At 36.7% G+C, this 26,078-nt stretch overlaps 2 protein-coding genes across 6 annotated transcripts in view; both read left to right on the forward strand.

The window, feature by feature from the left end:
• eps15 (epidermal growth factor receptor pathway substrate 15) overlaps positions 1-3,363 on the forward strand; it is a 37,213-nt gene extending 33,850 nt beyond the window's left edge. For all 3 annotated transcript variants that reach the window (XM_077222898.1, XM_077222899.1, XM_077222900.1), the window contains one exon: positions 821-3,363. In XM_077222898.1, the coding sequence (XP_077079013.1) occupies positions 821-961 (141 nt within the window). In that variant the 3' untranslated portion in view covers positions 962-3,363. The remainder of the gene's footprint in view (positions 1-820) is intronic.
• Positions 3,364-4,035: 672 nt separating this feature from the next.
• Positions 4,036-25,902, forward strand: ttc39a (tetratricopeptide repeat domain 39A). Of its 3 annotated transcripts, XM_077222901.1 has the most exons (20): positions 4,036-4,337; positions 5,744-5,830; positions 6,010-6,060; positions 11,899-12,003; positions 14,886-15,017; positions 16,824-16,867; positions 17,133-17,200; positions 17,480-17,544; positions 18,118-18,217; positions 18,367-18,432; positions 18,829-18,937; positions 19,046-19,113; positions 19,363-19,422; positions 19,540-19,701; positions 20,078-20,169; positions 20,471-20,591; positions 21,836-21,947; positions 22,260-22,374; positions 23,420-23,536; positions 24,162-25,902. In XM_077222901.1, exons 1-20 carry the CDS (start codon positions 4,297-4,299, stop codon positions 24,274-24,276), a joined length of 1,830 nt encoding a protein of 609 aa, XP_077079016.1. In that variant the 5' UTR covers positions 4,036-4,296; the 3' UTR covers positions 24,277-25,902. The 3 variants fall into 3 exon arrangements, with proteins under 3 accessions (XP_077079016.1, XP_077079018.1, XP_077079017.1); XM_077222903.1 differs by lacking the exons at positions 4,036-4,337; positions 5,744-5,830; positions 6,010-6,060 and adding an exon at positions 7,177-7,556; XM_077222902.1 differs by lacking the exons at positions 4,036-4,337; positions 5,744-5,830; positions 6,010-6,060 and adding an exon at positions 11,590-11,719.
• The last annotated feature ends 176 nt before the right edge of the window (positions 25,903-26,078 follow it).

Here is a 26,078-nt window from a genome sequence, read left to right on the forward strand (position 1 = left end):
GTTGACTGATTTACTTACATTATCCCAAACAACAATGTATTGAATTTCCCACAACAATGTTTAAATTCAGAGAAATGCGCCTTTTTTAACCAGTGAAACATCCTGTGTCGTTGCATCGCATGTCAATGACGTCATATCACACTCAAATCCAAGACACCAATTAAAACAGCGCTGTGTTACCCCACAATTTTAATTATTCAAATAAAGTGGCCTGTATAGGTAGTAATTCAGCACTTGCGGCTCTTTCATTAAAATGAAATAAAATAATGTGATTTTAGTTGTTCAAACGTAACTGTAACAAAGTTGAAGTTCAGGGAACAAGGAGGTGAACGTTAAACGTAACTTTAATCGTAAAATATCCATACACAACAAATGAAAGGAGCAGCAGCGGCCGATTGCGGCGTTTAAGCATAATAAAAACAGCTCTCAGTCCTGCCCTGCTTCATACCACAGTAACGTTAATAAAACTTTAATACATGAGCTCCTCAGATTGCTTTCCATCGGCTGTGGAGGTGAAGATGACACTTCCCATAATTCCACACTCATTCACGGCGCCATCAAGCTACGCCTTTATTGTTTGGTTGTCACCTTTAGTGGCGAAAATTACATACCGTGCCTTTAACTCCACTCTTTGAACATTTAAAGTTGGTACATTTAGAAAGCACATTGTTTACACTACCTGTAATACTTGCATGACCCCACTTCTTTACATTTTTTATTATAAACTTGTTATAAAATTGAGAAATATTACTTTAAACCTGTGCAATTTGACAGGGTGTCTGATGGGGTTATGGTGTGTGTGTATGTGTGTGTGGAGCAGTACCCCACGGAGGAGGACATGATAGAGTGGGCGAAGCGGGAGAGTGAGAGAGAAGAGAGGGAGCGTGTGGCTCGTCTGACCCAGCAGGAGCAGGAGGATCTGGAGTTGGCGATAGCCCTCAGCAAATCCGAGCTGTCCTGACCCAAACTGGATGCGATGCACCAATAACAAGGAGGAAAGGAGCATAATTAGCAGAATCTTTCCACCTCAATCTCCAGCCACTTGATAATCATCTAGGATTCCAGCTCCTTCTGAATGTCCACTGAGTTCTCCCGGTGTCCGTTTGGCTGGATAATGTATGAAGGCCAAGTCAAGCTGGAGGAAAAGGTAACAGACTCATTGCAGCCTATATGGCTTGAAAGCTCTGGTGTGGCTCCCCTATGATTTTAAATAACCTCAAATCAAGAGACCTCCAGTAATCTACCGCTTTAAACTGTTTAAAAGCCATGTGACTATGACTTAATCAACAGCACATGTACTAAAAAACTTTTTTCTTTTTAAGATCTGATGTCTAGTTCAATATAATTGAACAAGTGTTTCTGGACAAATCTATCCCCAACTATTTGAAGTTCATTTTTGAATGACTGTAAGGTCACCAATGCACTGAATTTATTTAATTCTGTGACGTGGAGTGTATCGAGATTCATTTGCATCCTTTTTTTTTGGGCAAAATTACCACATTTATTCAAAGTTTACAAGCAGCCGAACTGGGTAGCTTCATTCGCTTCATTTCATAGTTTCAGCAATAGTTCTCGGACACAAGGTTTTTATTGTGAGCATGTCTGTCCACTCTCAGGAACATATCCCACAAGCCATAAAACCTCATAACTGCGTCCGGATATGTGGATTTCAGTTGTAAAAGAGGCTGAGTTGCTTGGTAACGTTATCATCTTCGTTAAACCACTACTGGAACTGAATTTCTACCCTACTAAAAGAGAACACTGATAAAATCTAGAAAAGAAGAACCGCGCAACCGCCGTTTTATCTTTATAATCTTACAGTACAGCATTCATACTTTACTCTGACTCATTGTCTTTTTGAAGAATCAAAATCTTGACAAACTACTAAGAGTCGTTATTTGACATTGCAAATTTATAAATAGCTGTTATAAATAATAAAATGTACATATTTGTGAATTGTTTGCCTGTAATCTTGTACCACAGTGCATTCATATCCTAATACATATTCTATTTTATCAACAAAAAAACAATGTAGACTATAGGAAGTTTGCTTAATAAAAATGTACCTTCTGTCTTATTCCTAATGACAAATGCTTAAGAAATATGATCAAAGATTATTTAAAAAATATTGTGGCACAAAAAGTGAAGCAAATCTTATCAGAGTTCCATAAAGCTAATTTTACGAGTAAATTTAAATGTATATAAAAATCGAGCCATGTTAAATCAGGCTGTAATATCTTTTCGAGTGCCTACCTGTTCAGCCTTACCTTGGAGTGAAAATCAAGACAATAATTTGATCTTGTCAATAGTTTCATAGCATTATTCTTCTCAAAAGCGCCCTTAATACTCCAATGCGAGTCAAAAATGGCTCATTGAATAAATGATCAGTGTCAATTAGGATATAAGAACGATCAGCTTGTGCAGCTGCTGTCCTTTTATTCATCTTGCACAACATTCAGCCACTGCCACAGTTTAAAAGACACTTATAACACTCTCTAGGGATCAACAGTGCCCAGATGGTATTCAAATGCACAAATTGTCTTTACAGACAGTGAATTCAAACATGGTTTCATTGCAATTATTAATATATTTGCAAGATGTCATAACCATTTCAGTTGTATGAATGTAGTTTCACCAGAAGGTGGACCCACTGAGACTTTTCAGCACACTCAACCTTGAGAGCAGGTTCTCGTCTTTCAAGGCACAGTCTCATGGGCTTCATAGTCTTCAGTGACTACAATAGATGTGCTTTGTGAAGACGTCCACTCACACAGACTTTATATATGAAAGCATCTGAAATGGAAAAATGCTTCTTTTTGAATGCTTTACCAGATTTTTTCCCCGCAGTATTGCCCTTTGACATTTTAACATGTTTGGTTCAGGAATCTAGCTTGGCTTTGGGCACAGAAATATGTGGCGGAGGTAAAAATAATTATAGAAGGAAATAGAAAGCTTTGTGTCTTACCTGGCTTTCTTCTGGCCAACACTGTATTTACATGCAATTTATGAAGATTTGGAGCATTAGGCCTACTGTCTGTTTAGACAGAAATACAGCATTAAAAATACGTTCACACTCATTGACTAATTTCAAACCAATGTTTGTCCTTCTGTTTATGGCTGCTTCTCTTTTATCGTATTAATAAAAGCTATCTTATGCTCTGTGTATTGTTGATCATGTATGTATGTATGTATAAGCTTTGTGTGCCTCTAAAAGAAAACCACTTATATGTTGGCCACTGTCTGCCTTTTAAGAACAGGCTAATTGTATTTTATTTTTAAAGCCCCTTTATTGGAGGCAGTTGTTTAAATATGTTAAGTACCATGTAATTAAAACAAAATAAATATTAAACTATTAAAAGTAAATGATCATTCTTCTTTTTCTATTATCAGTGTGTTGTAATTGTCTGTTTACAAGAAAAGTCCGGTATGTTGTATTTACATGGTGGCTGATGGTTTTTATGGGAGGAACATTAACCTTCAAGAAAACATTTGATTGGACAAAAGTCTATAGTGTGGGATAAGACAATATTTTTGCTCCGTTTTTTCAGAAGTGATAGACTAAATGGTAAATGTCTCCGTTAAAGTTTTTTTTTTTTTTTTTTTGTCTGGTTTTAAGAGTAGGCCTATTGCAGCTAGGTATAGAGGTGGGATACTTTAACTATCAATTCATCACTATGAAATTCATAAAATACGAAATCTGGAACAATAATTACGTTGTCTCATGGGAGTGGGTTCACAATGGATTCAAAACAGACAGGCTAGAAAACAAAAAATTTGATTTCCTGAATGAAAAAATGTCTTTCGCAAGCAAAAGTAGTATTTGCTTGGAGCGCTTCTCGCTTTTTATTTAACAAAATTGTCTTTTTTTTTTTTAGTAACTTCAGAAGACTATAGTCTTTTATTCTATTTAGTGTTTGCTTTGGTGTTAGTGGCGCTAATACTGTGTTTTCACGAAAAGAAATGTATTACCTCTAGAAATCAATTCGCAAACTACAACATACTCTGTGAAAAGGGAACCCGGAGGACTTTAAGACCAGGGAAAAGTTGCAGCAAAGCATTCCAGCGGCTTTCGCAAAGGATCTCTTTATTTGTGGAAATGGGTTTCTCCACACCTCCCTGTCTGCCTCACATGTCGAGGGAAAAAAACTAGTATAGAAACACACGGCAGCTGTTACATCTCAAACAGAAGTTCAGAGATCACCTGTGGTAGACTAGGAACAGGTACCGAATGTCCAGGTAGGGACTATCACACTCTCACTGTCTTATTGGACTGGCAATATTCTCTTCCTCTTTGGAATGAGTTTCTGGAGAAGCAGAAAGAAGAATGACGACAGCAAGTAAGTTTGCATATTTTCACCTTTTTTTTTCTTGACAGGTGAGAGAAATGCCGTACGACAGATACAGGAAGATAATCTGCATAAACTATCGAGATAATTAATTGGCTACTTAACAGTATAATCAGTGATGTTCATTCAAATATGAAAATATATAGACATCAACGTATCTACGGCATTTCTAATGTTCACTAATTGTAATGGTTACTAATAACCTGTATGAAACCTGTATATCTTTAAACTATCTATGTAGTGATTGGGTTTGCTTTTCTTCTGTTAAAGGGAGTTAGCCCAGCATGGCTATAGCATGAAACGTTCATTGATAGGCAGTTTCTTCTGTATTACAAGCTTATTCCTTAAAACGGGGATATTCTTTTTAACTGTTTAGATATTTTTTTAACCTCAACCCACACTGTGAAGGATCCTCAGTATTACAACTTTAACCCCTGTAGGCAGCTTTAATTAAGAACAATAACTAAGACTACTACATTATGCTTAACAGATCTTTTTTTCTTCTTTTTTTTTTTTTGCTTTTTAAATTGACTGGATATAGTGTAATGAAATAAGATACAGTTTTGTATAGCCTTCTTCATGGCCCCTTGTTGAAAACTCTGGTTCTAAAAGATATGGAGTTTGGAAATAACATACAATTAAAATCCATTTTCCATGATTCTTATCAAGAAACATAATGTCACTACAGGAAAAACAGGCATAGAATATTAACCATTTTCTAATTAATATTTAAAAAGTATTAGTAGTATGTTGCAAAGTATGTGAATTACAACAACATGATAAGGGACAGACTCAGGTTAATCAAAAGGCCTAATGTCAACAACAATGTAGCAGTTGTCGTCATAACATGGATGAGATTTGGAGCGAGCTGATTGGATGATACCTGTTCTTACATGGTATAACTCCGCCTCTCATTTAAATAAGTCAATGACATCACATATGCTGCTTGCTTCTGTCTGTTAATGCTTAACTGTGTTTATTACTTAATGACAGAGTAGAGGTTCCTGTCACACTGAAATTTGTTACATTTTCTTTAAAAAACAAAAAAATGTAATCATTGATTTCTTTTTATGATTTTCTAAAATAAAACTGTTTGTACAGCTGTTCAGTGTGAAGTTATTTCAGTCTATTTCCTGTCTAACAGTGTGGTATAATTAAATATAATGCTGTTTATATAACATGCACACATTTTTGAAGGTTGTCTCAATTAAATAATGACTAAGGTATTGGATATCATGTTTAAGGAAAGTTCAAAGCTGATGAAATATGATCTTTAGGGTTTTTCCGAGATATTGTTTGTGTTCAGGAAACCGAGTCAAAAATGGCTCATCGAATAAATGATCAGATTTTGTTAATTCATATGCTTTCATTTGATTCTGATCCTGATCTGCTTTTAGGGATCCATTTAAAGCTGAAATATCGCTGGACAGCCCCACAATGCTGGACAGCCCCACATCGCTGGACAGCCCTACATCTCCATCCCAGTGAGTGTTTCACACTCAATCAACCCGTGTTCCTACACAAGATCTGTTGTCTTTGACACTAACAACAATTAAGGATTGAAACACATTTACGCACCCACACTCTGTTAACTGATAAAGAATGTCATATGAGAAGTTTGTGGCAGTAACTATAAGATTGCTTCCTCTTTTCTTTTTTTTAGGTCACCTAACATAGAGAAAGACGGGCTGGACCCTGTCATCACTGATTATGGGTAGGATTTCACCTTCACATTTCTTTTTCAAACTTCACTTTGCACTTTGCTCTGCTGCTATCATGTTTTGTAAAGAAACGCGATCTAGAAAAAAAACTTGGTTGTTCATGCATAAGTGAACATGAATGGCAATACCCAGCAGGTAAAATGATATTATCATGTTACTTCCCACAATGCATTGCAATGCTAGTGTATTTAATTATAAGAGAAGCAATAATTGGTACAGAGCATATGAATGTAAATAAATTATTTTTTAGGCCTTGACTGTAGACCTTAACATCTATTCTGTATTGCAGACCATCACATAGTCAAACTATGGAGGTAACATCTCGTTAGAGAGATTTAATGATTGTTCTCATAAAGGGCAGGTTCCTACCATCCTGCACATGTATTATTCAAAGGTTCCCTCCAGATGGCTTCTACAGTACATCAGCTACACCAAACTCAATACAGAATGAAGCTCTGTCACATTTGATATTCAGTCAACAGGAGGCTAATTATCTTTTAATTATCTCTTAATGAATGATCTCAATGTAATGACCCAGTCATGCAAGTTACAGTAGAGTAACCATTACTCTGATCAAGAGCTGATAATGCATACCGCACCAGCATTACTACATTGGGTGTAGATAAGCTGCATGAGAACTAAGTGCAAGTGTACCTAGGACAAAAGCTGTTTTAAACTCAAAGTTGGTCATTTGTGGCTATACGTATTTGAATTTGTTTTCTGTCTGCTTCATAGCTCAGGATGTCGTGCCATCAGCCAATCAGCTTTGTCATGTGGCTCTAGAGTATGCAAAAGAGAAGCATTTCTTCTTCCATTCTTTCTTTCTATATACTGCTCTATCCCTTTCTCCTCAACATGCCACAGGCTATGACAGTTCCTTGTGCTGATTCTGCCGTCTGCAGCTGTCTTCTATGTCTCATGATCTCCACTGTTGAGCACTGATTTACAGGCCTGCCATTGTGTCGAGTGTTATTGACTGCTGTGGAGTTCAGATTGTCACTTGACTGCAGATGCATGATGTCCACTTCAGGAGCCATTTGCTAGGTGGATTCTTAAAAAATTGGAACCGCCTCCAATGGATCATTGACCAATCGAGGCCAGGGTTTAGTGTATAGCATGAGGGTTATACTGAGAAGAGGAGGAGGCTAAGGTGGCGTGTTGTGTGTGTTAGAAGGCAGGGAAACAGCGAGAAAGAAGCTATGAGAATATTCTCTCTGTGTGATAGTCATCCCAATCTCATTAAGCTCTGCGTTCCTTCCCGCTGTCCTCCCTGCAGCTTGAGTGAGTTAATGTGTATGCGTGCTGTAGCCAGAGGGAAGCTGCTGCTCTGCTGACAGGAGCCAGTTCGAAGGCCTGTTCTTACACACACTGTGAATTGCTCTGCGACTCTTCTCTCTCCTTTTATTCCTCCTCCTCTCGCTTTACTGCGCTCCTCGATCTCACTGTACCAGATGAAAATGTCAGGAGAGGCAGAATCTCTGTCAAACGGGTAAGAACGGCACATAGCTGACAGCGTGCTATTGTGTGAATGTTTGTTTTTAGCAGTGATTCCCGACTATTTAAGTGGTTCTAACATGAGAATGCTTTTACAGGCTGCATAACCAGAAAAACAGGGACGGTTAGGAAATATTAGACAGGTAATTGTTTTGGATGTCCTTGCTTTCAGAGCTGTCATTTGTTAAAGTGTAGAGCACAGCTTTTTGTAGTTGTTGTGGGAGTGTTAGTCTCTTAGCACTGAGCATGTGCATGTATGTGTGTGTGTTTTAGAGTCAGCTTGTTTGTTCCAATCATTCCGGTGATGATCATCAGTAGTCAATTAACCCCCAAGCGAAATCAGCTTTTGAGAATCGCTTAGTGTCAGCACAATTAGTTTGTCAAGCGCTATACAGATGGTACACGGAGAGCAAAGGTTCGTTTTACCTCTGTCGTAGCTTCTGAACAAATCACAGACCACTTCCTTTTGCTAGGCTGGCTCGATGTAGCATGCGCAGTTCTTTATTCATTCAAATCATCCTGCTCCGATATCACATATCAGCATCAGGGAGGAAATTCACTCTGTGTTCCTCCTTGCGAGGGTGAGAAAAGCAAAAAGCTGATTGTTAGAGACTTTAATTTAGTTTTACTTCAGAAAATATATCAGGGTTGATTTGACTTTTTTTTGGTCCAGTAAAAATGCAAAAAGTAGATTGTTACAGCTTTTAATTTAATTTTTCTTCAGGAAATATCAGGGTTGATGATAATTTTTTTGGTCCAGAAAAAATGCAAAAAGCTGATGGTTACAGACTTTAATTTAGTATTAGTAAATTAGTTTTTAGTTTTAGTAAAAAAACGTCATATCAGGGTTGGTTTGACTTTTTTTGATCCAGTAATAATGCAAAAAGCTGATTGTTACAGACTTTAATTTAGTTTTATTTCAGGAAATATCAGGGTTGATTTGACTTTTTTGGCCCAGTAAAATTGATTCTGCAGTGTAAGACCCTCTTTACATCCGTTTCGGGCATCGCACAGCACCAACATTTTTTATATTTTATGTTTATATTAATATATGATATATTTATATATCTGAAATCAATAATTTTTAGAAGTGAATGTAGGCCTCACATCTTTATCATGCAGAGTATGACAAATGTTTTTTCTAAAGATTACATTTAAGAGTGCTTTTAGACCATTTTATGTGAATATTAAATTACAGAAAAGAGCATGCACAGATAAATATCCAATGTAGAATTCTTATCTCAATGATGTATAATGTAGATCCTTGTTTAAAAAGTGAATTAGTACTGTGGCTTTTAAGTTACATTAAACCACAAGACGACCAGCATTTGTTTAAATGTACACCACCTGATTTAAAACTCACAGATTATTTCATGCTGTGGAAGTGTGGATGTTTGACATTGTTTGAGCAGGAAGCCATGCTCCATTAGCAGCAGGAGCCGACAGCCAAACCGATCTCTCCTCCTATAGGTCGGCCAGTTGCTCGTGCCATCAGTCGCACTGCTATTGGGCGTGCAGATCGCATAAAGAGCGTCTCTGTGTGGTCTGCCGTTTGGAATGCAAAGATGTTTTTTTTTCATACTTACAATTTCCAGTTCAATTGTTCACTTACAGAAATGCACTGTGAATGGTTGTTTTCAGCTGAATGTTTCAGGGTGGAAGAACTATAAGAAGTTGTTGAATTCCATTAGATTAGGATGCGTGTTGTAATCTTAGCAGGCCGAGGTCACGACCATTACAAATTTCAACTCAATTTAGAAATTAATTTTGAATGGTGCTGTAATTTGAAGAATGTGTCTCTTATCCAGATATACAATGGGCTTTGATCTTGATAATTTCTGTGACATTTGCTTTCTTGTCATGTGTCTGAAGGAACAGTGGAACTGATCTTGTGCGCTCATAAACGATGATTGTTTATTAGAAATGCTGATTGCTGAGAAATATGTACGTTTTGCATTAATGTATCATATAAATAACATATACATCATTACAACATTGTACATATTGACCAGTAGATATTTTATGCAGGGCTCTTTTAAGCATGAAATTGATTTATATTTTTCATATTATATTTTTCGCTGTCTCAGGATAGTTGATAGAATGGTTTGGGACCGTGTGTGTTCTTTTAGTGCCATCACAGTGTAGTAAGTAGTTTAATTTCAGGCAATTTCCATTATAGAAATGTGCTAGTCGCACTCAGCTATGATTCTATGATTTGATTAGTCATGTGATTTCGACATGGCACATGAGGCACTCTGTTGTAACAAAACTCGTCTCATGTGAGTCTACATCATTTGAACATAATTTTTAAAAATCATATTCATTACAACATATGTAAAACCATGTTTAATGAGGTGGAAATCACGAAGGGGCATAAATGTTCATTGCATCACCAATGATTGCTGCGGCATGGTTATAATAATAAATAACGTGCGAATGCCAGGTATCTGATCCATTGAGTAGCCATGTAATTTATTAATCTTCCATGAAGAGAAGGATAAAAAACCCTGCTGCTTTAATTGTTAAATTGCAAAACTCCAGAGTTGTTTTATGAGCTGTACGGTATTGTCCTGTTGCTTTCAGCCCTCTTGTCTATCAGTGTATCTGCAAACCCACAAATGGAGTTAATTAGCGCATGCAATCATTAAAATTTATAAATCAATGTTTATATAGATTTATGCACTTATGTGAAGGTAATAGTTTGTAATATACACTGAAAAAAAAAAGATTCATTGCTGCCAGATCTTATTGGACTATAAATTGAATTATTAATGGAGAAAATCAAGTCAAAATAAATGAAATGGATGCAAAGATGCTTTTAAACATAATGAAGACATTTTTACAGTGTACAGTGCATTGCTTTCATCATGAATATATGAAGCCCCTTTATGACCAAATGATAGTTTAAATCAAATGTGAAATACATTTTTACTCGTCATTAAACTACTGTTTGAGTATTTAGTCTGAAATTATCATGTTGATTGTTGTTACTGTACATTATTTATGGGTAAAATTAGTTGGCAGGTCTGAGGTGCAGTAATGTCCAGTTAAGAGACATGTAGCCTACCTGCAATATGTAGATACTTGCTAATAGCTATCTTTCCTTCCAAAGTTGTGAATTTAACGTATGTGCGAAATAGGAATATCGCACCGTTTCTATCCCTTGTGTTCAAGAGAACAAAATTGTCACTTCCAGGGATATTGGCATAAAATATCTAATAAAACTGGAAGTAGCTAGCTGCAATAAAGGAAACCACTGTGGCTAATTTGTTTTGAATATCATAAATCACATGCGTCTCAGAGCACGCAGATGAAACTCAATAAACGCTGTCATGTCATCTTGCGTTTGGAGGCAGATGCCTGGTGTTTGCGAACGCTATCTTGTGAGACAGTTCTGGTTGGCCATTATAGCCATCCATGTTGATGACTGACTTTGGATCAGGCACTTCAGAATGACCAAACCAACATTTGAGATGCGGTTCAATGAAATTTCTCCACTGGTTAGTCTAGTTATCCAATCACATCCTCTGTTGAGGCGAAGTCACATGAGTTTTTTTGTTGCGCATTGAGGGATTTATTCAGTTTCTTATCAGATAAAAATTGTATCCACTTCAATTGAGTGCATATACGATTTTTTTTTAATGTGCATTATTATAAATTATGCACATCTTGGTATTTCCATCCAGTATTTTTTTTATGTGATATCCCAAAATTTACAACCTAATAGGTGGATGGAAACATAGCTACTGTTAAAGCACTATATGTATTTTTGATGCATAAATGAATAGATGAGTACACTTTCTCTACACACTCCTCTTCTCATTATTCTCACGTTTCCAATGTTTTCTCAGTTGACACTACACACACTCACTCACCTGTGCCTCCGTGCGTTTGAAGGTGACATCCGCCTCACTGCACTTGTATCTAAATTGAGAGGCTCTGGGGGGATTCTCTGTAGCAGAGGGCAGTGACTTCACACTCACACGAAACAGGCTTTATGGGGGCAGTGTGAGATTTTCTGCAGATGCTCAAAAAGACCTGCTGCCTGAGCCTGAGCTTCCTGTCGAAGATGACACCTGATCACTACTTCCTTGAGCCGATTCACAAGCTGCTGTGTTGCCTCAAAACACAATGGCCCTGTCCCAAATGGCATCCTTTGTGTGTACTCAGTCCTAGCCAGGAAAATGTAATTGTTAGGAAATGCTAACTATAACTTAAAAATCAAAATGTATTTATTTATTGTTTGTTTTTGCTTTAATTGCATTCAAACTGAGGCTTTGTAAAGTAGCATTTGTTTATAAGCATTTTCTTTCTTTTCCTTTCTGTATCTGTTTAAGGTCTGAGAGATCTGACCTGTCAGTGGCTCTTCAAGACTGCATGGATGCACTGGATCTGTTCCTGCGAAATGAATTTGATGAGGCTCTGACCAGACTTAGAAGCAGGTAAAACTAAAACCGCCTGTGTTTCATAATTTTTCTGTGATCTGTAATGATTATAGAGTTTGGATCATTCATCTGACTTTAGCAAAACACAATAATGCTCTATTATTTCTTCCAGGTGCTTTTTGTGTGTATGGGTGTGTGGCATAGAAACCTTGGATTGTACGGTTTCATAATCCATTTGAATCACTGTTCATAATCCATTTAGAATCTTATGAAGTGTTTAACCTGTTTTGTATTTGGTTTCATGCATTGAGTGCATCCATTAATTTATGCTTAGTTGTTCCTGTACATCGCTTTGTGAGATGAGTCTTTATCCAGTAAATTACTGGCTATTTCTCAGGTAAATCTCACATAACCCAAAACCAACTGAATCAGTTCAGCTCTCTTGAGATTCACCTCAAGCTCTTTTCTTCTCCTCACTCCACACCCTGTTTTCATGAGTATGCTGTGTCTTAGAGAATCTCGCATTTCTGCCCTCTTCACTACTCGCAGCTGTGGATGGGTGTGTGCTTTTGTGTATTATAAACTACATAATTATTTGGTCCATTTTGTAGTCCCTGGCATCTTTCCATCTTTGTCCCTTGGGTCCCTCCACTTTTGTTGGGGTTGCATTCAGGGTCCAAAAAACCCTTTAAGCCACACCTCCTTGCGTGTGTGCGTGGGTTTGTTTGTTTGTGTGTGTGTGTGTGTGTGTGCTCGCTCATGATTATTGTATTAAAATAATTGAGGGTCGGAATATCATTCTTAAAGTTTACTGTAAACCATGTATAATATTGAAGTTCCTAATACAGTTAGCCAACTGCCAAGCAACTTTGTGTTTACTCGCCAGAGGCACATTAGTTTAGCACAATGTGTTCAAACTCACATAATACAACTATGATCCAGAATCCAGAAAAGTTGGGACTTTTTTTTTTTTAAATGCTATAAAATCAATAATCTGTGATTTGTTAATTCTCTTTCAACTGCATTTAACTGACAAAAGTATAAAGTAAAGATTCCCAATGTTTTCACTGAACAACTTAATTGTATTCTGTAAATATAAATAAATTTTGATTTTGATGGCTACTACATACTCCAGAAAAGTTGGGACAGAGGCAAAATAAAAGTGAAATTCTTATAGAATATTCAAGTTCCTTCTATAGTATAGTAAGTATTTGATATTCTATCCAAGTATAGAATATCTTTCCTGGGAAGCAAGACAATGCCAGGCCTTATTCTGCATGTGTTAGAACACACTCTACACCGTAGAGTGGATGTGCTTGACTGCCTGCCTAAAGTCCAAATCTGTCTCCTATTGAAAATGTATGGTCCGTCATGAAAAGGAGAAGCAGGCAACGATGAGCAGTTGTCTTGTATCAGGCGCGATTGGGCAAAAAAATCTACTTGCAAAACTTCAACAATTAGTATCCTCAATTCACAAACTATTAAAAAGTGTAATTAAAAGGAAAGGTGATGTGACACGGTGGTAAACATGCCTCTGTCATAACTTTTTTGGAGTGTGTTGCAGCAATCAAAATCCAAATTTCTTGTTCAGTGAAAACATTGGAAATCTTTTCTTTGTACTTTACCAGTCAGTTAAATAAATTTGAAAGAGAATGAAAAAATCACATATTCTTGATTTTATTTGCATTTCTGGATTTGGGATTGTACATAAACGCTGATCAGCAAGGTATTGTTTTGAACAATCAGAGGATCTCACTAAACCTTCTGCTGTTCACTGTTTGAACTTGCAAATAGTGAAGTCACAGTTTTGAGATTTACTTAATAGGTTTGTTTTATTCACGTCACACCCCATTCCAGCCGGCAGGGCAGGGCCTCTACATGCACAGAGATAATGAAAGTTACATCTGTAAGAGGGAAAGTAAGTAATAAACGGAGGCAGAAAGAGAGACGAAGAAATGTTTGACTCAAAAGCAAAACTATCTGAGTCCATGTCTATACAGGTTCAAAGTGGGAAAACAACTCTGCTGAGAGTGTTAGAGATGATCTTTCTGGCTACATAAAATAAATGTGAACAGAACTCGAATTCATTCACCAGTCTGACTTGGTGCAGTGTTTTGCAGGGCATCTGATTTGACTTTGACAGGATAATAACGATTACACATGGGTCAGGAGTTTAGGCCAGTGTTTGTGATTCCGAAGTCTGCCATATAAAAAGTCAAAAACGTTTTGTATTGATTGTGTATTGCCGTCATGGTATATTGTTATATATATGTTCTGCGGTACGCAGAGTCATTAAATGATCAGAATGCTTCCCCCAAATATTATAATATTAGTATAGAAATGTATTGTTGGGTTAAAAAATTTAAAATATGCTTCAATCCTGTACTTGTCACATCAACATTATTCTAATTCCACCTCTGCACAGAAAAGAGTGGTAAACCTGTTTATCCAGACGTCACACTCAGGAATGTTGGACCAGTAGTGTCACATTCTATCCTGTTCCTGAAAGAACTGAAAATGCACTGTAGAAAAAAAGTCACTTAAATGAAGTTTAACTGCTGCCTAGAATTTAGATATATCAAAAGTTGCAACATGCATAAAAATGATTAATTAAAGCGCTATTTTGACCTTTTTGAATTAAATGACAGAAACTTTTGTAACATTTTAAATAAACCGAATACTGCATCCACATTTTTGTTTTGACTGCTAGTATTTCTCTGGTTGTTTTTAATATTGTCATTAGTATTAGCAGTATGTTGTTAAGAATGGTCAGGAAGGATACACAAACGCCTTCCCCCCATTTCCATGTCTCATTCCTGTTATTGATGATGATATTGAGTGTTTCAGAGGTGAATTTTCTTTTGCTGTTACCTAGTCACACCACCCTTTCCATTGTTCTATAGATCTAATGCAGCTTCTTCCTTTGTGTTCTTTGAAAGGAATAAAGAAAGCATGTACCACGCACTTACATATGCCACTATACTGGAAATGCAGGCCATGATGACCTTCGAACCTGAGGACATCTTGACTGCAGGAAACACAATGAAAGAGGCACAGGCTGTGTGTCAACGGTGTGTTATCCTATTTTAACTATCAATCTGTCTATCTATCTGTCTGTCTGTCTGTCTATCTGTCATGTATGAATAAAAATGTTGCTGTAGTCATAACATAGAGTTATCAAGGTGGTATCTACACTGGGCTTGTATTCCATTTCAGGGCCCAGACACTGCTATTAGCATCTATACACTATTTTCAGGTTCCTCTCGGTTATGTCACATTTGTATATGTGACTAATCCTAGAATGCTGCAGCTCTAGGGCTATTACCACATCCCAGATGGCAGAGGAATTTCAGAGATGCGAGACACACTGTGTTAGAGGGGTGTGACAATCTGGTGTATGCTTGTGTTTTCAGGCAACTCATACACCCTCTGTGACTCTGCCACGTCACCCAGGCTCGTAGCACTGATCAGCTGATCCCACAAACTCATAGCTGCTCTTCGCACATCAATTACACTGTCTGGTCCAAATAATAGCCACCACGTATGCAGGATAGTAAACCAGTTCTGTCACAATACATGCTATACATACCTCACTACATTGATCTAAACTGGTCTCATAATATAAATCAGGTATTTAAAATACTATTGCTACCTAGCACCACAGACCAACATGTTTGAGGCTTATGCACTAATTGCTAGGCCACAGCGCTAACGCATGATTAGAACCATTTTATCACCTCCTTCACATTTGACTAGATCTGATTACAAGATTTGGAACCATATAACAGGTTTCTATGCTATTGTTCCACAAACTCTGATCTATGTTAATTTATACACTACTTTAAAGTCAGCAGTTTAAAGAGCATATATAAACTAGTGTTTCTGTCATTTTTTCCCCAGATGAAATACATCTTTTGGTGCAAGAATCAGATTTATTGCCAAGTATTCTTAAACACACAAAATGAATTTGTTTTGGTGAAGCTTATAGTACGCAGGGGGAAAATAGAACAAAAAAACAAGACAGATGATAAAATAAGTGAATTAACTAAGATACATATACTGTCTAAAGTTTGGAACAATTAAGATTTTTCTAATGTTTTTAAAATAAGTCTCTTATGTTCACCAAGGATCCATTTAATTTAAAAAAAAAAAATAGACAAATAGCATATGTACACAATAGACAAGATAGAGTAAATATGTATGTACAAAATCTATATACAGAAGCAATTATGCAAAAGAATGTGAAAAAGTTTTTTTGCATTGTGGGCAGAACTTGTGTGGGTATCTTAACTGTTCATGATGTAAATGTCCTCAGGGAAGAAACTTTTTTTTTTATTGCCTGGCCATTCTGATGCTCAGTGGCTAAACTGTTAACATCATGTAGTTTATTTACTAAGCGGTGGCTGTCACGTGAGTGAAAAAGAGTGACTTCTGTATTCCATAAACGCACAGACCTAATGTTCCCGCATTTAAATGTGGTTGTCACTCACAAAACTTTGTAGGGTGTGCGTGGCTGGTATCTTTTTGTTTTTTGTGTAAATTTATCAGAAGCCAAACTGACACAGAATAATTCATTTTTGTCCCTCAGCGGGGAGTCGGTTTACTCAGACAGAAAACAGACAGACATTGTGTCCTCCTTAGATCCAATCCAGCTGCTCTGTTTATATTGCCTGAGGGATACTATGAATCAAGCCGTGCTTTGACTATTGGGTCGAGTGCCAGTTTGTCTGCTGTAGTGGGTCCAGCTTTCACACACACTAGGACTTTAACAGAGAACGCAAGGCTGACCTCATCCGACTATGCCAACAGTAACCACTACTGATGGATCATTGTGTTGTGTTAGAACAGGACTGACAAGGATGTGTTTGTCATTACAGATACCGTAAGAAATCTTCCTTCAACAGCAAAAACTTCACAGAAGGTGGGTGCTTGCATAAATATATCACTAAATGATTAATTGACAATAAGTATGCATCAGTAAAGAAATAAATCATACCAATATTTTAGGATCTTTTAGAGATATTTACTTGTTTACATTACTTTGCCACTATAATACTCTTTACGCAGTCACTTCCTCAAACCATGTAGACCATATCATGTGGCTGTTTTTTGAAAAGGCCATGTGACATTCATACTCCCCACCCCCATATAGTCTGAAAACGTAATTTCCTTTGTGTCCTTTCCAGAGGAGCTCCATGCTGAAGTGTGCTATGCCGAATGCCTCCTGCAGAGGGCAGCGCTCACTTTCCTTCAGGTCTGTGGTTTATTTATTTATTTATTTATTTATTTATTTATTCGGGACAGTGCACATGAGCAGAGACTGTAAATGAGCCAGATTATAGCATAAATGCTTATTTTCATCTGTAGTCCCCAGGCAGGAAGACAACAACACAGAAGGATAATATGACAATATACAGTATCAGTCAAGAAACACATTGACCCTCAGGGTTGATTCCATGTTGTTAGTTATTATTTGAGTGAAACATAATATTGTGCATAAAGTTGCTTATCTAAGATTTACTGCTTCTTTCAGGATGAGAATATGATCAGCTTCATAAAGGGAGGAATGAAAGTGAGGAACAGCTATCAAATATACAAGTAAGACCTGCTGCAGTGTTGTTGTTGTTCATTTGGCAATTGAAATGTGAAAAGTTTAAATACTGAAATTACTGCAAATAAAGATACATTAAAGCTAAATATAAACAACTAATGCTAATCAAAAGGACAAAAGCATGATCAATAAATGTAAAAAAAATAATACAAAATAACTAAAACTAAAATTAAAACTGAAAATATAAAAATAAAAGCACATACAAAATATTAATAAATACTATAATGTTATATAAATAATATTAGAATAGCATTGACCTGTGAAATAACACTTCAATTCCTCTTTCTCATTTAATGTGTATGCAGCTGAATTATTGAACTTAAATATTAAATATTATTTTAATAACTCTCATTATTATTATTGATAATTTATTTTCATTATTTTTATTACAAATTTTTACGTATTATTGTTATATATATATATATATATATTTTTTTTTTTAAATAATAAAATTAAAACAATTAATAATAATAATAAAATATAGTTTCAAGTTTTTATGTAAGTATATTTGTATGTCTATTTGTCTATGTGTTTGTGTTTAAATTGCGTTTCATTGCAAGGGAGCTACATGCAGCCCTGAAGTCCCCAGGCTATGTTCACGGTGACAATCATGGTCATTTTGAGGGAGGCGTTAAGCTTGGGGTCGGGGCCTTTAACCTGGTGAGTGCGTTATGTCATGTGTTTTCTTGTGACTTAAAAGGAATCCTATTGTTCCCTCTTAAATCAAACCATGACCGTTTATGAATCCTAGCATTGAGTTTATTGAGGACAGGGCTGTTTTCTCAACCCCTCACCTGTGTTTCTCCCAGATGCTGTCGTTGTTGCCAACGCGGACTCTCAGGTTGTTGGAATTTGTGGGCTTCTCTGGTAACAAAGTGAGTATTGTGGAGTACTAAGCTTAGTTTGGCTCAGCTCACGTTTGGCGTGTACAAATGAAATTTAATCTGAGCTTGGTGATTTTTTTTTTTTTTGACTGTCTTAGCAATAAAGGGTGTCAAGGTGTTTTTATACACTATAAAAAGTGGTAACCTGCCATTGTTTCCTTAAAGAGACCTTTCTGCCTGATTTAACCCATAAAGACTAGTTTTGTTGGTATAAATTAATGTATTTAGGTTGATTCTGCGATATGAAATAATATTCTTGACTTCCATAAAACCAGTTAATTTAAATGTTACCATTTCGTACTTGTTTAAATGTAGTGAAGCACGGAAGTGTGTATGATTTCCTGTTTGAAAAGTCTGTCTTAGCCATGTTTATTTATTGTGTTATAGGAGTTTGGTCTTCAGCAGCTCCTGGAGGGCTCCGCTGAGCACACGTTTAGGTCTTTCCTGTGTAACATGTTGTTGCTTTGCTACCACACCTTCATGAGCTTCATTCTGGGTAAGACAAAATTTCTTCTGAATCAAATGTTCAAATCATATGTAGCATATCAAAAGCAAGTTACTGTGTTATTTTGTGTCACCTTGTGTGTATGTGTGTGCCCTTTAGGCACTGGAGAGGGAGATGTGGTAGATGCAGAAAAACTGCTGCAGCCTTATCTTATAAAGTATCCAAAGGTACTTACTTGACAGCCTTTTTTTTTTTTAAACAACAGATTTTCCAGTGAAAAAGCCAAACGCACTAAACAGAACAAAACCATGAACAGCTTTTGCAACCAGACTCTCGGTGCAACCAGAACCACACTGCTGCTGAAAAATGTTCATGTCACTAATGATAATAAAAACCATTTAATTATGTTATATGATGAGCATCTACACGGCCACTGTTATGAAATAGTTGAGTATGAACTTTTGTGCTTTTGTCAGGGATCCATTTTCCTGTTCTTCGCTGGTCGAATTGAGGAAATTAAAGGAAATCTGGATGCTGTAAGTGATTGTTACTCATATGCAATGCATAAAAAGCAGAGTCTTGATTCTTATCAATTTATATTTTATTTATTTTGCCTATTTGCTTGTGTTCATATGCATGTTCTTCTCCTGCAGGCTATTAAGCGTTTCGAGGAGTGCTGTGAAGCTCAGCAGAACTGGAAGCAGTTCCATCACATGTGTTATTGGGAACTGATGTGGTGTTTCACTTATAAGAGGCACTGGAAGATGGCCTACTTCTACGCAGACCTGCTCAGCAAAGAGAACACCTGGTCTAAGGTGAAACCCTAAAACATACAGTTGACTGGTGCACTGAACAGATACTTGAATATGAAGAGTTTGTTTGATCTGTTTGACATTCAAAATTGAATGGATAATCTCTTTTTAATTATAATAAATTTGAATTAGAAAACATGATGTAGAATTTAAATACGTGAAATATGTATGTGTGTGTGTGTACGTGTATGTATATGTATGTATACATACATATTTTTATTTAATAAAATTGAAGATTTTGCTCTGAGTTTAAAAAGCTCTGCTGATATAACATGAATGGAGGCTGAGGACAATTAATCTCCCGCCGGGATGGTTGTGTTTACTGTGCAGTTTGGAACTCATCGCTCTTTTTTTCTCTCTCTCACACACTTTTTTTCAGGCCACATATGCGTATATGAAAGGTGCTTACCTCAGCATGCTGAGTCGTGAGGAATGCCAGCCGTTCGCGGAGAATGAGGTGGCTTTGTTTAGGTAATGGCAAGCGAATGGTGTGAGTGAGCCTGTACGTATATGTTTGTGTCTGTGCACTTTTGTTCATAAGAGGATGTAATAACATGATTAAATACAAATCTGTAAATCAGATAACATGACTATCAGATCAGGAAAAGCTCATTATCTATATACATTCATTCAGTTCAAGCAAGCATTGCAAATGACCTTATTTTTGATCTCATTTAATTTGAACCTCTCATGTAGCCCATCCACTATAAATTGACATTATATATGTATGAATTTTATTGTATAATACTGTGATCTATTTTGCATTTTTCAGGCAAGTTCCCAGTCTGAAGCAGAAAATAGCTGGGAAGTCATTGCCCACAGAGAAGTTTGCCATCAGAAAAGCTCGACGCTATAATACAGATAACGCCATTCCTCTTCCTGCACCTCCATTGGTCAGTGTTCAATGTTATATGGACTTTATTGACTGTATTTATTTGGTATTGCCTGCAAGTGTCTTATTTACATAGTTCACACAGGATGTGTTCTTGCATTTTTGACCAGCTATACCTATTAATATACTTCCTTAAAATAAAAAGACAAAGACAATCAATTCCAAGACAACGCTACAACAAACATAATGAAATGACCCTTCACAATAGATAATGCTTTACAATGAACTCGGTTAGAGAGCTACATATGGCTATTTATCTGTTCAATAAAATACATTTCTCACCAGTTGAGTAATAAAAAAGCCATCTCCGTGTCACTTTTACAACATTTGAAATCCCTCAGTTCTCGCCATCTCTGAAAAGCCAAGCCAGTGTTGATTCTCATTTTATTACCAGCTCTGTTGCGTTCCCTTTTTGCCAGCAGACTCTAGTATATTCAGTGTTTTTAAAAAAAGGTGAGTCACTGGAGGTTCAGGATTTAGCATGCTCTATATCAGCCTTTCTCGCTCATTATGACAAATAGCCAATGCCAATCCCATACCGTACATGCGTCAAAGTAGCCAGAGCAACTTTTCTCTATTTACTTGCCCGGGAGAGTGACGTATGTTTGCATTTCCCAGGAAAACCATCCCGCGTGCTAGGTCTAAAATATAAACACTTATAATAGGCTTACCATAGTGAATCAAGGTAAGACAAAAACAGGTTTTGGATTGACTGATGATGCATTGAATCATTATTTAAATTTAGTTGATTAGAACAAACAAATTACATACTTTACCTTTAAAAAAAGACAAAACAAGCATTAAAATAAGCTAAAACGACTAAAAATCAAGATATTTTTTTCTTATTATGTTATTTTTATAACCAATAAACAACTTTCTAGGTATGCCAAGCTCTAAAATATTTTATTGGGTATAAATTGTGAGTGAGGGGGGGGGGGGGGGGGGGGCCTTTAAATATTGTTGACAATGAGGGGGCATTGAAGTCAAAATGTTTGAGATCACCATTCAGATGTGTTGAGCTTGATCATGTACATGCAGCGTTGTACTGCATCTTTAAACATGCTTCCTGTTCCATTGTGTTCCATTTTGCTATTTTTTAATGCTAGAAGATGTCCTGTGTGAATGGCCCTTTAATTAACAGAGAAAGGAATTAGACCATCATGACTTGTGTAATACAGTATAAACAAAGGGAAGCATCTGCAGTCTTAGATTCTCACTCATTTTGTGGGTATGTTTACACGATAGGAGATGATGTATATCTGGAATGGCTACACTGTGATTGGGAAGCACAAGGACCTGACCGAGGGAATGCTGAAGACCCTGGACGAAGCTCAGCAGATGCTTGAGCAATATCCAAGTAAAAAAACCTCCACGCAGTGCAATACTGCTTATGCTGTTGTCCACTTTTAAAATAATAGTTCACCTACAAATAATGTAATTATTTATTCCCTCATGTCATTCCAAATGATATTTTTGAGCAGGGACAGTTATAAAGAATTTAAAAATCAATACACAGCTCTTTCCATGCAACCACAATTCATAATGACCATGTGCATCAGAAGTAACAGTGTGTTCCACTGAAGAAGAAAAAAATTCAATACAGACACAGTCTATGTATTCATAATTAACTTTTTTTCTGACATAAATGTCTCTCTGGGTTTTCCCTCAGGGTCTGAGTTCACCACAGATGACCAGTGTGTGGTTAGTCTCCTTAAGGGGCTCTGTCTCAAACACTTGGGTTACAAGGAGGAAGCTGAACATTACTTCACCCTCGTCCTCTGCAAGTCAGTCTTGCTCTTTTGCTTCACAACAAATCACATTAATATGAATAGAAGCGTTTGTGGTTTCCCTTGTGCAGACTTAAGTAGACATGGTCTATTTTCTAGTACTGACTCTACAGATTTGTATTGATTGAACATCCAGTAATATCAAGCTGGAAGAGTCTGACTGGTAAAATTACGTATTCTGTATGTTAAAGTGCCTATATGATGCTTTTTTTAAACATCCCTAATTTTGTTTCGGAGGTCTCCTGCAATAGGTTTACATGTATCCAAGGTAAAAAAAAAAAAACACTTCAATTTTCTTTCTTCTATTGAATTGAACTGAAGAGCATCACCTCTTTTCTCAAAGTGTCTGAAACCGTTCTATAAAGGATTTAAGTCCCTCAAAACCTCTCCTTTCCGAGACCTTCCTCTGCTCTGATTGGTCAGATGACCCAGTCTGTTGTGACTGGTCTACCATGTCTACAGCGCATGTCAGAAACCAAACACCCATTGCCGTATTTGAATTTCAGCTCTGGAGGCTTCCTCATCTGTATTAATTCCAGCATGAGTTCTCCTCCTTTTGAAATGCATGCAAAGTGGATCCGCAGCGTAGAAAACCACGTCTTCTCGATATGTCGACAAAACAACATGTTACTATAGTGTTTGAGGGCGGTCCAAAGTACAAAGTAAACGTTGTTCACAGACAGCCAATGAAGAGCATAGGCTGGAATTATGCACATTTTCTACAAACCTACGTAGATATATTACAGATGTGAGACTGGAATTGCTGAGGACTCGTTTCGAAAGTTCAGAATTAATTCTTTCTTTTAGGAGACAATAACAGTATTTGTCGTACACTTTAATCCTTAAAACTTTGCAGACCTTTTACATTCACACACAGCTATATTACACACTGAATGAAAGGTAATAAGTGAAAAAGCTAAATATTGGCACTTTAATCTCCAGAGTGTTACAGATAATAGAGAAAATGAATAAACTTGTGTAAAAATGTCTTGGGTCACTGTAAATAATCTCATTCATTCTACTGATGTTTATACTTGTACAGTGAGAGTCTGATAAAATATGACCACTACCTGGTGCCCAATGCTCTTCTGGAACATGGTTTGCTGTGTTTGGAGGAGGGCAGAACAGAGGAGGCCATCAAACTTCTGGAGACAGCCAAGTAAGTTCTGCCTATATTATAACTATAGGCTACCTCTTAAATAACAATGTATACAATGTGTGGATGGATGGGGGTATTTGCCACAGGTTTGCCACTTAATAAGTGCTAAAATTAGTGGTTTTGTATTATCCTCAAAGTCTGAAAGACAGATTGATTCATGGCTATCAACTGCTCAAAACAAATCATGTTTATACCTTTCGACTTTACTATTTTAATATTTAATAATAATTTCATTTATTTTATTATTTTTAGTGTTTCCTTGTGAAAAATTTTCCTTGTGAAATAAAACCCTCAAATTCAGATCTCTGAGGAAAATATTTGTAGGTTCTTAAATTTTTTTTTAACATTTTCGCAAAATTTAGTGGTCTTTTAATGGTCTTAACCATTTTAATCACAAACCACTGGTCAGGAAATTAGCAAGAATTGCACAAATACCGTAAATAAAGTAACTGCACGGAATAGCCTTCCCCAACTTGCAGACAATTTTTTACAGGAGAATCCGTGTTAAATAATTTGGCAGTGGGGGCACAAAAGTCATATATTCCACCATGAAACACTCAGTCATTGCCTTGAGTATGAATATTCAATGAGTATTGAACACTATTAACAATGGTTTCTTTGCCAGGCAAAATTACAAGAACTATTCCATGGAATCACGGACACACTTCCGGATCCAGGCAGCACTACATAAGGCACGAGGCACAGCTGTGAATGGAGACAGCTCACCCTCCAGCCCTTAACTGTTGAGGTCACCGCAGGAGTCACAGAAAGCCAAAATCAGGCTTGATGTGGGTTGCCAAATGCCAAGAGGAGAACTAAAAGAGCACATGACCAATCAGAGTTTATAGTGACAAATCAGCTTAATTTAATGACGAACACAATTTAAGGTCAACAGCTGCATGAATATGTTTTGTGAGGCAGTTCAGTCAAGACAGGAATGACGTCATGCTTTTATGATGTCATATAAATAACATTGTGCTAGTATTTTAAATGTACCATTAATAATAATAATGATAAAATTAATATTATACAAGTTATGCCAGTCCAATAGTATTATATTGGTACAGCAAGCTAAGAACATCGTGAACTCAAGTAAGGCCATCCGTCAATCATATTTTGCTGCTTTCAGACCTCTTTATCGGTAATTCTCTTCACTATTGGTCACCCTGTGACATCAGTAGCCTAGACATGGCTGTGCCTTACGGCTAACCGATTTTTTTTGGATTTAAAGCACGTGCAGAAATATTAGTTTCCTTTAATCTTTGGAGTTTAAATGGGTTATGAAATAAACCTATTGTCCAGAGGTAATTTGGTGAACTTAAGGTTCGATATCATGCGTTACTCTTTGGATAGAGTACTGTGGCCTTGTCAAATCTCACGGACAGGATTCCTTTTCAAAGCTTAATTTTTTATCATATAGCATTATCATTGTATTTCTGTGTACATAATTAGTCTGTTTTAGCAATGTGTTTTAAAAAAAAAAGAGAAAACAAGCATCTTCACAACAACATAAATTGACTGTTAGAATGTAAACTGGAAACTTTTGTGGGTTTAGTTAGCTATTTCTTTTTTAGTATTTATTCACTATGATGGCGCCTTTCGAAATGTCCCGTTTTAAGTGGGCAGCTGAATGTGTCTTTTAGAAAGGCAGTCTCCTTCATGTGGACTTGGTCCAGATCGTACTTGAGCTCAAACAAACAAGGCTTTTAGATACATGCACGACAGGCTGGCATGCCAGCTCCAGTCAACGTGAGGGGTGCATTGACAACCACTACAGCTATACTCTACGCAGAGAAAGAAAATTTGAGCTGCTTCGGGACAGAGGATTGTACTTTGTTCATGTTTGTACTTTGTTCATGTTTGTACTACTTCATGGAGCCTTTCCCCATTGTGTTGAGTTCAACCAACTAAACACAGCTTGCATTGTTGTTGTCAAGTACAGCAAGGATTGTGTTTTATATTGATTTAGCCCAGATTAGTTTTAATAGTGTCCATGGATGGATTTTTGCTCTTCTGCAATGTAATCTTTATAGTGCCTGTTTTATGAGATCCATCCAGTTCTACCAAAGTCAAACTTGCATTAAGCAAAAACAATCATGTGCTCATGTTGCTCAAAAATGTCACAGACTACTTGCAACATGCCATGTTTCTAAAGTGGTAAACATTTAATGATATATGGGTTTTTCATTGCAATGGCTTTTGTCTCTCCCTAATTGAACATGTTTATTGATTTAGATTTTACAGACTTTGGCCTCTAGAGGTCAGCAAATTCTGTATGTGGTGCATGGCTACTGTGTAAACGCATTCCTGTAAATATTGGACTTACATTTTTTTTTTAATTAAATGATATAATAGCATTCCCAAAACATCTTTGTTCTTAGAACTCTGGAGACTTGCCTTCTCAAAGAGATGGACAAGGATTGACATTCTGTCCTAATTGAATTTCTTCTGCAATACACAAAAGGAGATGTATGGCAGAGTGAGTTACTTTCGTTGTATTAAGAGAAAAAATGCACTACTATACAAGTGTATATAACCTAAA

Source organism: Siphateles boraxobius, unplaced genomic scaffold (genome assembly GCF_051911475.1).
Source record: "Siphateles boraxobius isolate OS27281-9 unplaced genomic scaffold, OSU_SipBor_1 9, whole genome shotgun sequence".
Lineage (NCBI taxonomy): Eukaryota > Metazoa > Chordata > Actinopteri > Cypriniformes > Leuciscidae > Siphateles > Siphateles boraxobius.

Excerpts from the sequence above, each read along its gene's own strand:
- ttc39a (XM_077222901.1), top strand. The coding sequence starts at position 4,297 with ATGAGTTTCTGGAGAAGCAGAAAGAAGAATGACGACAGCAA. Across the intron at positions 6,061-11,898 it reads CCTGTCATCACTGATTATGG|GTCTGAGAGATCTGACCTGT; the intron begins GTAGGATTTCAC and ends TATCTGTTTAAG. Across the intron at positions 22,375-23,419 it reads TTCACCCTCGTCCTCTGCAA|TGAGAGTCTGATAAAATATG; the intron begins GTCAGTCTTGCT and ends ATACTTGTACAG.